This window comes from Oratosquilla oratoria, unplaced genomic scaffold (genome assembly GCF_046742065.1).
Source record: "Oratosquilla oratoria isolate Oo_2021 unplaced genomic scaffold, ASM4674206v1 SCAFFOLD53, whole genome shotgun sequence".
In the NCBI taxonomy this organism is placed as follows: domain Eukaryota; kingdom Metazoa; phylum Arthropoda; class Malacostraca; order Stomatopoda; family Squillidae; genus Oratosquilla; species Oratosquilla oratoria.
The window spans coordinates 1646595-1660000 of NW_027467717.1; the positions used below are offsets into that span (position 1 = coordinate 1646595).

The window sequence follows — 13406 nt, forward strand, 5'->3', positions numbered from 1 at the left end:
CTGAGGATTCTGAGGAAGTCTTCATGGAGTGACTGGTATTTTCGTTGATGAAGCTTGAATGCAAGTGGGATACAAGGAGTCTTTGAACATATGCTGAAAGATGACAGGTATGACATAAGTCACCAATATTGAAAGTGGTGTCATATGAGAGTATTAATGTGTCACTCTCAGATCTAGTTTGAAGCAAACTGTTGAATTAATTCAGGATTTCTCTCAACCCTAGGGAACGGGTGAGTTCTGGGAAGCTATCTCAGGGACGAAGTCCTGCAGGTCATGTGCAACAAGGTAGAGGTCATAGATATCATTACATGATAATAGTTTGGTCTGTTGTTGTTGTTGTTGTTCCCTAGACTGTCTGTCCGAGCAGTCCCGTCTCCCCAAGGAATGCCATAGCCGAAACTGGGTTTTCCCACAAATCCTTTATAGAGCGTATGTTGTGTTGTTTGCGTGCATGATTGTGTATAATGCAGTCTTCCATTATGTGTTGTATGGTATGGGGTGAAGTGTTACATCCTGGGCAGCTGTTCACAACGCGGTCATCCAGCCTCTTCTGGTAGCTTAGAAGTGCTGGGTGGTGACCGCACTGCAGTCTGGCCAGGTGGACTCTGTCCTTTCGTGGGAGAGAGGATTCAGAAGGGTGGATATCAGGGGGTCTGGCATGCAGCAGTGTGTTGTCTTTCAGTGTGTTAATGGAGCGGTGAGTGATATGATTATGAATATGTTTCCGGAGGCTGGTATTTGGTGGTTGTGGAGGAAGAGAAGAGAGTATCTGTGCGTGATAAAGGTCTTTGGGTGTTGTTTTAATGTTTCTTGGTGTGTGTGGGTGTTCTGCTATGTAGTGTAGCGGGTGTAATGTGTTTGTGGTGGCTGCGGCAAGTGTTTGTGTGCCTCTCATGTCGAGGTGGTCCTTGACTTTGAGGACTTTTGTTTCATGGTGTAAATGGTCTGTAGGTGTTGTATTTTGGTCATGGTGGTTTTGATTCTGGACTTGTTTCAGGTTTCTTGGTATTAGTAGAGGATACAGTTCAGGTTCACAAGGGGCTGTTGCGAGGTCTTGAAGTGGTGGACGAGCTGTTTTTGGTGCTTTCTGATATAATTTTGAGAACAGATGGACATGTTCTGATATATTCTTTGTCGTCAGTTTTGGCGTTTTCGTGAAGAGTTGGTACACATTCTGACTCGTCTCCTTGTAGTGTATCTTGCATATATTTTATGAGTCCGGAACAGAAGAGAAGAACGAGAAGAGGAAATGGTAGCCCTCTATTGTTGACAACCCCTCCTCCCATAAATAATGCAGTATTTGCCATCGTAACTGCCAGTACAATAAAATAATTTGTATACATCTACTAGAAAACCACTGCAAATTTCTATTCCTATGTATGGAGGTGGTCCTATTTCTGAACCACCACAAGGCCAAGGTCTCCAGCTGGCATTATCCCTTGAACACCACATGAAGTCGTCACTCCAACTGTGCATAGTCCATTCTTGCACTCAACGCCTGCGTTCTTTTGGCATCGCCGCCGCTATAGAGGCCTTTCACGTGATGTCACCAAACCGGAAACTGGCCATATTGGAGGCATTGGCATGTAAACAAACGTGCTTGCCTGACCTGTTTAACGTGCTCACCTGTCATTTATTCATTGTGTCTTTCGCGATAAATTTAGATAACAATGGTGAATTACTGTAGAGTTGTGGGATGCCATAATAGGTCAAATAGAGAGAAAGAACTGCAGTTTTACAGACTCCCTAAAGTTATTAAAAATCAAGGTTTGGAATGGGAAAAGCTTTGTGAAGAACGACAACACTTATGGTTGGCGAGCTTATAGCAGAACTTTGATGGAAATAATTTGGACAATATTAGAATCTGTTGAGCTCACTTTATTCCTGGTAAGTAGGCCCAGGTCTATTTTTATAATGAGTTCATAACTTATAAATTATGTTTGAAATGTGATCAGGCTATGGCCTGTTAATTAAACCATGTCCGGGCAATAAATATGGTGTAGGGCCTAGCTGGCACTGAATCTGAACAACAGTGGAGGACAGGCAATTAATACTAGCCAAGGTTATATAAAGATAATTATATAACCTTGATACTAGGCCTAGGCAGTAGGTACACTAAAATCTAGTTCTTTATGTCTGCTGCTGCTAATATTCAAACCTGACTTTTTTTTTTTTTTTTTTTTTTTTTTTTTTTTTTTTTTTTCTATGCCTAACCCATATTTTATCAGGAAGCACAAAGGAACAACAAATACTTTTGCATTAACAGTGTACATGAGTAAGTTTGACATATTAATCTAAAAATAAAATAAGTCCAGTAAATAAAAAATTAAATTAAGAATAATTTATACAGGCAGTAATTTTTCTAATACACAAATTTTGTTGAAGATGATGTTGTGTTCTGCATTAATAATTTTCTTGGAGAAACTTTCTAAAGATCTCACTAATCGCTGTGTAGCAGGGTCTAAACTCTGTAGAACTCGTGCGTAGGTGGACATATTCTCCGATCCGGATTTTGGCTCAACTGAGCCTTCTTCAGGGAGTATGTCAAATGTCATCAAAGTGCGATATTTGACCACGCGAAATTGTAAGACTAGGGGAGATCACATGATAGTTTGAAAATTATGCATAAATGATCTCCTCATGCTTCTGGCCTACCCTGTGTCCTCATATTGGGTAGTGCTAATAAATCAAGTGCCTGTATGTTCAAGTTAGGGTTTTTATCCTTGATATAAAGGGCCTCGATTATCATTAACTTTCTCGGGTCCATGCAGGTTTCCAAGATTTTCGTGTTCTGTTCTAATTCTTCACATGTAATAATGCCATCAGGTGAAGCAACAATATGTGGAACTGTTGTACTGATAAAAAACAGTTTGTTCATATTTTACATTCTCATGAAGCTGTTTCAATTGTTCAAGAAATATATCCTTTGCATCTTTCTCATGCTCACATCCCCACTGTGTAACTTTGGAAAAGAATTTACAGCTTTCAGGATAGATTATTCTTATTATAAGGCTCTGTGATGGAGAAGCAGGATCAGTCACACATACACTTTTCATTTCAGAAGCTGTTATTCTCCCACTTCGAAATCTAAACCACAGTTTAGAACTAGTCTGTTCTCGAGTTTCTCTCTCAACAGCTGTTGCTTGGTCCTCAGTCATTGTCAAGTTAATACTTCTGCACTTGTTTAAAAGCTCATCATATGGCAGTTGAATTGCTGATTCTTCTCTGTTCTGTTAGAACAGTGGGGAAATCTAAACTAACTGATTTTGGAGCAAACTGTTCACAGCATGGTTCACATAAAGATAACAATGCTGGTTTCGTGCTTGTGCAAGACAATGATTTAAAAAAAATGATGCCAGTTCAATATCTGTGGGATCTGGTATTTGGTTTTTGATATACTTTTTATTAACACAAGGGCTGGGAATGTCTGATTCCAAACAACTGTCTATGTTCCTATCTAGTGTCTTCTTCATAGTCTTTGCAGAAGTAAAGTCAATGTCTTTGCATTGTTTGTACGACACACCTTTCAAAGAAGCAGGCAGTAGCCAAAAGGATTTTGACTGTGTAACAGTCCTAGAGTCCCTTAACTTTATTGTTGGTTCCACAGAAAAAAGTAGTGCAGCGACATGTGTACAGCTTTCTCCAAGACCGGCCATACACGTACAATGTGCTGCCAAAATACACCCTTGTCCGCAATAAACCATGGAAGTAGTGGCTTCTCCCTGAGCCTCTAAGAATGCAATACCTAGAAAAGATAAAAACATTTAAATTTCTGTAGGGGTATTAGTTTCAGTTTCAGTGAATAATTAGGTTATTTGAAATCAGTGAAGAAATCAGATTGTTTGGCAGTTGAAATAAGAATAATTTGATTGTTAATACATCAAAATTACATTAAATCAAAATATCAATGTTCATCTAAAAATGTCAACAAATTAAAAGAACATTTATGACAACTGGATCTAATGAATACCAGACAATTATGTGTTTGAAGGCTGATTAGATTGTCATATTATTTTCTGTAAGATTAAATTTTCATACTCCAGATAAAATTGTGCTTAAAATAAATGTATACACATTGTTAAATCTTAAACCTTTTTATATCTAGAAAAAATATATACAGTTTCGGTTATGAATATAGATTAAGACTGCAATATCTTAGACTTGATAAGTTTTTTATATAGCTCAAGATGTGATATTTTTCATAAGTACACTAATACAATATGTAGCCACTTCAACGACGACAGCAGCAGCAGGAAGCACTTCTTCCTCTTCGCATTCCACGACTTCCGCCGCCGTCGCTGTTCGACCTCCACCATTCGACGAAGCATCGCCGGCAAGATGGTTTTCGTTGCTAGAGGCGCAATTTGCACTAGCTAACATAACCATCCCCCAAACTAAGTTCAACCATGCACTTGCGAACTTAACCATCCCTGTGCTCAACCAGCTCGACGACGATGTCGTTACTTCCGGTGACTACGACCGCTTGAAGAAGGCGCTAATCGACGTCCTTACCAGGTCTCCGCCGGAACTCTTCGATGCCTTGGTCCACCAGAACAATATCATGTATGATAAGCCGACGACCTTCCTACGAGAACTTCGCACCATAGGTAAGCAACTCGGTGTCGACGACGACTTCATCCGCCTAAAATTTTTACGTGCAGTGCCAAGTGACATACGACCACTACTTGTTACACATGCCGGTTCCCTAGATGAGTTGGCCCGTGTCGCTGACACTCTCATGGCCCATGGCCACGGAAACAAAGGGATAAGTGCGTCATCGGTGAACAAGCCTGTGCCAAGGGCTCCACGTAGTGATAGTGTGCCAGTGTTTCGTAGTGGTAACCCCACTACACGTGTTTCAGCATCCACTACCTTTCCACTCGGATTAACTCCCTTCTATGACGGTCAAAGACCACGAGTGTGCCGTTACCACCTCTTCTACGGCAACAGTGCTAGAACTTGCAAACAATGGTGCATATTGTCCCACACTAGTGCTAACGTGTTGCCCAGTTCACGACCTAACTCACGTTCTTCATCCCCAGGACCTCAGCTTAACACGTCGGGAAACTTGATGGGCAGTCTGTAGAAGTATCCCTTGCAACCGCAGGACTGCCTCTCGTCATTAGTGCCACTATAGGTTGCAAGAACTATGAATTCCTTATAGATACCGGTTCTCAAGTCTCGCTCATTCCCTACGACCCAAGTTTAACTCCACTGCTCCGTTCCACGGTAGTACAACTTACTACTGCTTCCGGTACCCGTATTCGTACGTACGGCGAAGTCGACGTGGAACTTGGGATTCGACGTATCAGACGTTCTCTCCCATGGTCCTTCGTCGTTGCTGATGTTGTCCGCGCAATTCTTGGTACCGATTTTTTAACCCATAATTCACTAGTAGTTGATTGTAGAAATCGCCTCCTCTCTGATCCTTCCACTGCATGCACCATTCCCCTTAAGGCTTCTCCTCTCCCTATCTCTTCACATGCGGTACATTATGGGAATATTGATTCAAGAGCCATTGCTCTTCTTTCAAAATTCCCCGTACTTACCGCGCCCCGACAACTGTCTGATCCTCCACCAGTAGAAACTACAACCTATCATCATATTGATACAGGTGATTCTTCCCCTATATCCTGTAAATTAAGGCCATTGACAGGTGAGAAGCTCAAAGCGGCTAAGGATGAGTTTCAATTTTTGCTTAATGCAGGGATCATACGACGCTCCAACTCACCTTGGGCGTCCCCACTTCATTTGGTTCCCAAGAAAGAACCGCATTCCTGGAGACCTTGCGGAGATTACCGAGGTCTCAACAATGTAACTGTAAATGACAAATATCCCATACCACACTTGCGCTCTCTCACCATGTCACTTAAGAATAAGGTTATATTCACTAAGTTAGACTTACAACGTGCATATCTGCAGATTCCTGTAGCTGAACAAGATATTCCTAAGACTGCGATATGCACGCCATTTGGTTTATTTGAATTTTTGTACATGCCCTTTGGATTGAAAAATGCCGGAGCCACTTTTCAGCGCTTTATAGATACCCTCTTAGCTAACGTAAACAACACGTTTACGTACCTTGATGATGTACTGATTGCTAGTGAGACCCTTGAAGAACATATTTCAGATGTTCAAACTGTTCTTTCTATTTTGGCTCAGCATAACATGCGACTTTCTCTTGACAAATGTCAAATTTTCAAGTCAAACCTTACCTTTCTCGGTTACGAGATTAGCTCACGAGGGATTAAGCCACCTAAAGACCGCACCACGGCCATTTCCGATTTCCCTCTGCCTCAGACTTCACAGGCTTTGCGCCGTTTCATGGGTATGATCAATTTTTTTTGGCCCATGATTCCTAATTTTGCAACCGTAGCCTATTCCCTTACTGAGCTTCTTAAACAATATCCTTCTTCAAAGTGTCTCACTTGGACTGACGCAGCAAAGGACTCCTTCAATAATTTGAAGCAAGCCTTACTGGACTGTCCAACTTTAGCATACCCTTCCCTAATACCGACAAACTACCAACTCGTGACTGACAGTTCAAGCCTAGCCGTTGGCGCCGCTCTCTTATCAAGTTATAGACGGCGAGCCAACGCCCCTAGGATTCTACTCGGAAGAAACTCTCTGACGTTATTGTATATGTATCTCCTTTAATGTATATGTCACACTTCTTTATTATACGTGAGTACTTAATATCAACATATATCTATTGTAAATGTATTGTATAAGTAAGCCTATGTAGTCATTACATTATATAAGTGCCCTATACATAATTATATAACCGAATATATATACGTCATTAGGCGTACGCTAAACGCGTATGCGTCTATGCCAATTGTACACGTCGTAGAATTAAGGAACTAAATATATGTTACCCTTAACCATTTTGCATGCATATTCATCATTATATGTAATTGTTCTCTTGTTGTTGTATATTCTTATGTATATACCTAGATATGTTAGTATGTATTGTTTTGCCCAATCTTTTTCCCGCCTAGCAACAATGTAACAGAAAGTAGGCCACGGGCGCGTCTTAATGCCCAAGCCAAGATCTAAGAATATAAGGTCTAACCACTTCCGACCGAATTTCGAGGGAGTTGGCGCAGCGAGCCCGTGAACGTCACCTGGCTGTTCAAAGTGGGGTTAGCGGGTCCTATAGCTGTCAGTTGAAGTTGGTCCGTCGTTCGAAAATGACGTCGCCTTCGCTCGTACCGCTCCACTCAATTAGTTATATTCTGACAAATATTATATAAAATATATATATAAATATATATAAAATATTATAGTTCCTGTCTATATATATGAATATATAATATATATGATATATAATATATATATATAAAATATTATAGTTCCTGTCTTCCTTGGCGTTTCACAGTTTTCTTCAGTGTATCACAAAGAGAAAATGGACGCATCCAAATGACGTCAGAAGCTGCGCAGAACTGCTCCAGCGGTTAGACCTGTTTACTTAGACCTTGGCCCAAGCTAGGCCCCCAAGCATTCGCTTGTGACAGATCACTTCCTGTATTACTTGTGTGTAGACCTCCACAATAAACTCCTACCAAGATACTGCGTGTTTGGCACTTACCACACCCCATAGACCTCCTAACCTCAGCATTGAGCATACTGACCCCCCTGATTCATGAAATTCGCAGGGCGTCCCAGCACATAAACGTTGTGACCATGGAAGATTTTAATTATAGAAACATTGACTGGGAAATTTTAGATCAGGAGGCGAATTTTTTTTAGATGTGGTGCAGGATAACTTCCTAAAACAAATAATTACTGATCCTACAAGGGGACAGAATACTCTGGACTTGCTTGTTAGGTGTTCATTATTAGTTAAGAGTAACATAAGTGGGAAATAGTGTCGGCCAGGGATCGGCAACCCAAAATGTTGAAAGAGCCATATTGGACAAAAAAAAAAAAAAAGTCTGGAGCCGCAAAAAATTAAAAGCTTTATATAAGCCTTATAATGAAGGCAACACATGCTGTATGTATCTATATTAGCCTACTATCAAAATGACTAAGTTGGCTACAAATACATAATGAGCCCTCATGATTGAATGTTTATTTTCCCTGCAGTGCATCCTGTAGGGAATGACGCACCACGTGACTACTCTGTTGTACGATGCTGCCTCAAGTTTAACTTCATTACAATATTAATGAATTATGTTTCATTGCTTTGAAAGTAAAGAAATACAATAAAGAAATCCGATTTTTTATGTCATTTTTATTGTGAGGATTCGAAAAAACAAAATGGAACGTGCCCCTTATCTGGGCAACAAACAGAGTGCAATAAAATGCAGCCTGCATTTATAAAAATAAAACGGCAGCCTTTTGAAAAGCTAAAGTATAGAAAATCAAATTAATACAGTTTAAGTTTGATTTCTGTGCAAATGCCAAGCAAGTCAGTGCAAGGGTAAAACGCAGCAGCATCCTCTTCTCTTTTGATACGCAACCAACGCAGCTATCCTCGGACCTGAGCAACTAAACACAATAATATCCCTAAGTGTCATTCCAAATATATAGTGACGAAAATCAGAAATCACTTGATAAAAACAGCCACTTTGTTACTAAACATGTGCCTATGACAGGGTTGTGTTCTTACCCGTTTAATGTGACTTCTGTTTTCGGACATCACTGGTCAGCTTCTCAACATCGGGCATGTAAGATGTAACTTTAATCTTGACGCAGGACTGCAAGCTCTCATCTGTGAGGCGGGTGCGATATTTTGATTTGATGTGGTTCATGTTTGAGAATATCTGCTCGCACAGGTATGTTGATCCAAAGATGGATAATACTCCAAATGCATATGTCTTCATGCTCCTATAACTGTCAGGAAGTTCCGTGTGTCATAGACAAGTTTCTCGGGTGTTGGGAGGCTTTCAATTTCGCTCCATTTGTGGCTTTGGGCAAGCTGGGCTTTCTGGCGAGTGACGTCTTCAAGCTCGGCTGTCAGACGTTTGAATTTGGACACCCCTAAATCTTTGTCGGCTATATCAGCCATTTCCATTTCAAGGTCAGCTTGATTTACTCCTGGAAATCTGCTCAACAAGGACGGGTCAATCTCCAGGGGTGTGACAGGGAAAGACAGTGTCATTTTTTCCTTTCGGAACTCGCAAAATCTGCTCCCAAATGCAGTTTGCATTTCAACGATCGCACCTTGTAAATAATCACCGTTGAGTGTGTGATCGTGATGGGCTTCTTTGAATTCTCTCAGGGAGGGGAAGTGGGAGAGCGTGCCTCGCTGTATATCTCTGGCAAAGACAGTCAGCTTGCGCTCGAATGACAAAACAGCTTCCAGCATTTGCAGTGCAGTGTTTCCCCGCCCCTGGAGACTTTCATTCAGCTTGTTTAGGTGGCTTGTCATATCTACCAAAAAGTGCAGTTTTTCGAGCCACTCGGTATCTTCCAGTTGCGGGTAGTTCAGGTCTTTGCTTTTCAGGAATGTTTTCACGTGTTCTAAACAAGCGACAAAGCGACGCAAAACCTCGCCCCTGGACAGCCATCGGACTTTGTTGTGTAGCAGGAGATCGGAATATTCGTTGTCAACTTCATCAAGCAATGCACGGAACTGACGGTGGTTCAGTGCTTTTGCAATGATCTTGTTCACCATCTCGATGATAAGGTTCATCACCGCCATACACTCCGATGGGAATGTTTGTGCACACAGTGCCTCTTGATGCAAGATGCAGTGGAATGCAAGTAGATTTCGATCCAATGCTTTCTGTAGCAAAGTCACAAACTCCCTTTTTGATCCTCTCATGTTGGGTGCCCCATCTGTAGCCACTGAAATTAGGTGGTTGGTGTTTATTCCATTGCCATTTAAACACTTCAGCACAGCCTCACAAATGTCCTCCCCCCGTGTTTGGCCTTTCAGTGGTATTAATTGGATCATTTCTTCTTGCGGCCCATCGGAGTTACACATACCTGCATAAAAGCGCAATCTGTTCAATATCGATCACATCACACGACTCATCACAGGCAATTGAGTATGCTGGCGCTGAATTAATGTCCTTTTAATTGCTGATCGGTGATGTTGCCTGCCATTTTAATGGCCCTTTCCCTCACTGTCTTAGCGGAGAGAGGCATGTCTTTGATTTTCTGTATTATCTCGGTTTTGATTTTGAAGTCTGCAAACAAGTGTTCTGATATGTTGATGAATGACTCCTTCATGTAGTCACCATCTGAACGGTTTTCCATGCTTTATTATCTCCCGGGTTGCAACAAAACTTGCAGCAGTAGTGGAGTTTGGAGATGCAATCCACTTCTTAAATCTATTTTTGCGCTCCTCTAATTTCTCCAGAAGTTATGCAATCGCACTTTTTCTCTCACTCCCAACTGGGTACTCTGCTGCAAATGTAGCATGCAGCCTTCCCTGGAAATGTCTTTCTACATTACTCTTTTTGTTATTTGACAACTTCTCGCTACAGAGCAAACATTCAGGCAATCCTTCCGCGTTGGCAATGAATGCAAATGATTCGGTCCAAGAAACGTTGAATCCTCTGTTCTCCTCAGTTATTTTTCTCTTTTTCCTGATAGAAACGTGTGTCTGTAGTATGCGCGAACGAACAAAGTAAACCACACGAAGACCAGGATATAAGTGATGTATTCTGAGGAAATTATTACCCTCCATAACTAGGGCCACGTCATCATATGAGATATCGTTTTAGTATATAAAAACATATAATCATATTAATTTAATTTATAGTTTAACGAACACAAAGCAAACCACATACGAATACTAATACAAATAAAATACTATATATATCATAATGACTTATATAAAAACATACAGCTAAACAATATTTCCTGCACACAGATAAGCAAACATAACATACAAACATACATTACCAGGCAAGCTTACGATTCCCAACAATAACTTACACATGACATACACGTAACCAACAATTGGTCGTGGTCTTCCACATCCGTAGCAACTCGACCAAATATGCCGCATCCAACGATAAAAAGTACACACACATATATAAACAGATATGCAAAATATTACCATGGCCATATAAAAATACCCTTTAGACCTCATTTCATTAACAAAATCAAGACATGGATATGAGAAGAAAAAAAAACTAAATGAAATGTGTTGTTCACTACATGTCGCAGGCTATGACGCAAATCTTCGTCGACAGAAATGTTGAAATTTAATATTTATTCTACACATTTTTACAGCATTGGAAAACGTTAAGAATGTTTGTGTCATGTTTGTCCTCCTACAGAAACCATATTAAAACAAAAATATATATTTCCCTCCCCCATCTTTTTCCATTTTCAAACATTTTTGAAAAAGCTCCAGGGAGCCACTAGGGCAGCGCTAAAGAGCCGCGGGTTGCCGACCCCCGAACTAAACCATTGTAATTCATGCAACTGGATTGTTTGGGAACGTAACTCCTACAGCGAAGAATCCTCTCTTTAGGTAAATAAAAACCTCTGGCCTTGGCCTGAACAATCTATGAAAAAGTCTTCAACATCAGGAGTGAGTAAAATTAGTTTTAATCCAAGTAAGAATAATTATTATGAGTGTATGTGCGTGAGTTTGTGAGTACGTTGGTTTGTGTTTAGGGGGTCCTGCTTATATGCGTATGCTCGTTTGTCAAAATGGTAATAGTTCTTTTTTATTTAATATATATATATACATGTATATATATATATATATATATATATATATATATATATATATATATATAATATATGTATATGTATGTATGTATATGCAGGAAAAACACAGGAAGCGTGTGTTCTTGAAAATGCAAAGTTGACCACAAAGAAAAACTACTAAAGCAGAGCACTTTCGTGTATTCACATCTTCACTATGTATTTGCACTGAAGATGTGAATATACGAAAGCGCTCTGCTTTAATAGTTTTCTTCCTCGTCAACCTTGCATATGTATATGATATATATATATATATATATATATATATATATATATATATCAGTTTATTTCTTCATTTATCTATAATGTTTATTTCTCTATTTCTATATCTATTCATTCATTTATCAATATAGTATTTATTCCTAAAGGGACCAACAAAGGTTACGTGCTTGTTGGTAGTACCTGCAAGACTAACGACGGAGACAATCAGATGTCCACTGTTCGTCACCCAGTTCCAACAAGAACATTTCACTCAAAAGAGATGTTGTAGCACTTAGATTCCGGACTGGGTCCAAGATGTCTCCTTTTTTTACGTAAAGGACTTGACAGGCAATGACACCTCCCTCCCTTTCCCTCCTATCAGCTGCTGACAGAAACAAACCAGCACTAGTGCAGCACAAGCAAGGGCCTAACTTTCCTTTCCACAGAGGTGAATGGGAATGCCCAAAGACATCTGGCTTATGACTTTGAAGCCGGTAAATCTGGAGGTAACAATCATCATTCCTTATCGCGCCAGGACCGTATCCACCGTAGTGTACATTTGTTTCCTCAAGGTTTGGTCGGAGCATTGAGGACCCATTGGACATTCCCGGAGAATGTGGCTCATTCTCTGGATTTATTGACACGGACATGCAGTTCTAGTGCTCGAGGTAATAATGAACATCATCATTTATTTTCTGCATTCATGTTAGCTAGGAACCGAAAGGGCTCCTATCGGCATAAGTGATGTCCTGCCATGGAACCTCCACTGTGATCGTAAAAGACTGATAGTCTTGGTGTAAAAGAGCTTCCCTCAGCTGAATCAAGTTTTCTGGTGGAAGCCACAATAACCACATTGATCGATCTTCAGTCAAAGGGATTAAGCGTGGTGGAAATCGCTCTTTTTGAGCGGGAAACGGATCGGATTCCATCCAAAGAGTATCATCTGGCAATAGCCTTTTCGATGGTAGTTCGAATCTTTTTGTTTTGAGTACGAGAAGACTCCATTGCGTCGGCGCAAAGTTTTTCGGGCAAAAAGATTTTTATTTTCTTGGTAAATCGCGCCCCGTTCTCGTTTTTTCTCGTGGTCTTCCTCGGTTCGTTGAGATGGCCTCAGGTAAGGGCTGAGGTGAACCCCGACACCCTGAGAGAGTGGGCTGCCACCGCTCTTCACCGCTCTTCCGCCACTGGCCAGTCCCTCATGGGTCCTTGAGAGGCCGTGGCCAGTATGTTTCGGCGGAGAGCGATGTCGACAGCTTGGACAAGCCCGGTTCGTCACTCTCTCAGGCTTACATGAACCCAGCCGAAAGTTCACATTCTCCAGCCCTTTCCTTCTTTGGCCGATCTCTCCGTTTATCGGAAGAAGATCCCCACGAGGATCACCGAGGCTGAGGGCTCCCGTTGCCTGTCCAGGGGCGTGGCTGTTGTCGCCGTACGGTTCCCTCGTCGAGCCCAACTTGGCTGGTGGCGCGGGTCGCCGGGGTGTCCTCCGGAAGAGGGCCGTGTGCAACCCGGATGGAAGCAACTATCGT

The 13406-nt window shown here is 41.2% G+C and overlaps 1 protein-coding gene across 1 annotated transcript; it reads right to left on the minus strand.

Moving 5' to 3' along the window:
* Nucleotides 1–8824: 8824 nt before the first annotated feature.
* LOC143023645 (general transcription factor II-I repeat domain-containing protein 2A-like) lies at nt 8825–9772 on the minus strand. Its single transcript, XM_076182233.1, has one exon. The coding sequence runs from the start codon at nt 9770–9772 to the stop codon at nt 8825–8827; it is 948 nt and encodes a 315-aa protein (XP_076038348.1).
* Nucleotides 9773–13406: the final 3634 nt, after the last annotated feature.

Excerpts from the sequence above, each read along its gene's own strand:
- LOC143023645 (XM_076182233.1), bottom strand. The coding sequence starts at position 9,772 with ATGAGAGGATCAAAAAGGGAGTTTGTGACTTTGCTACAGAAAGCATTG.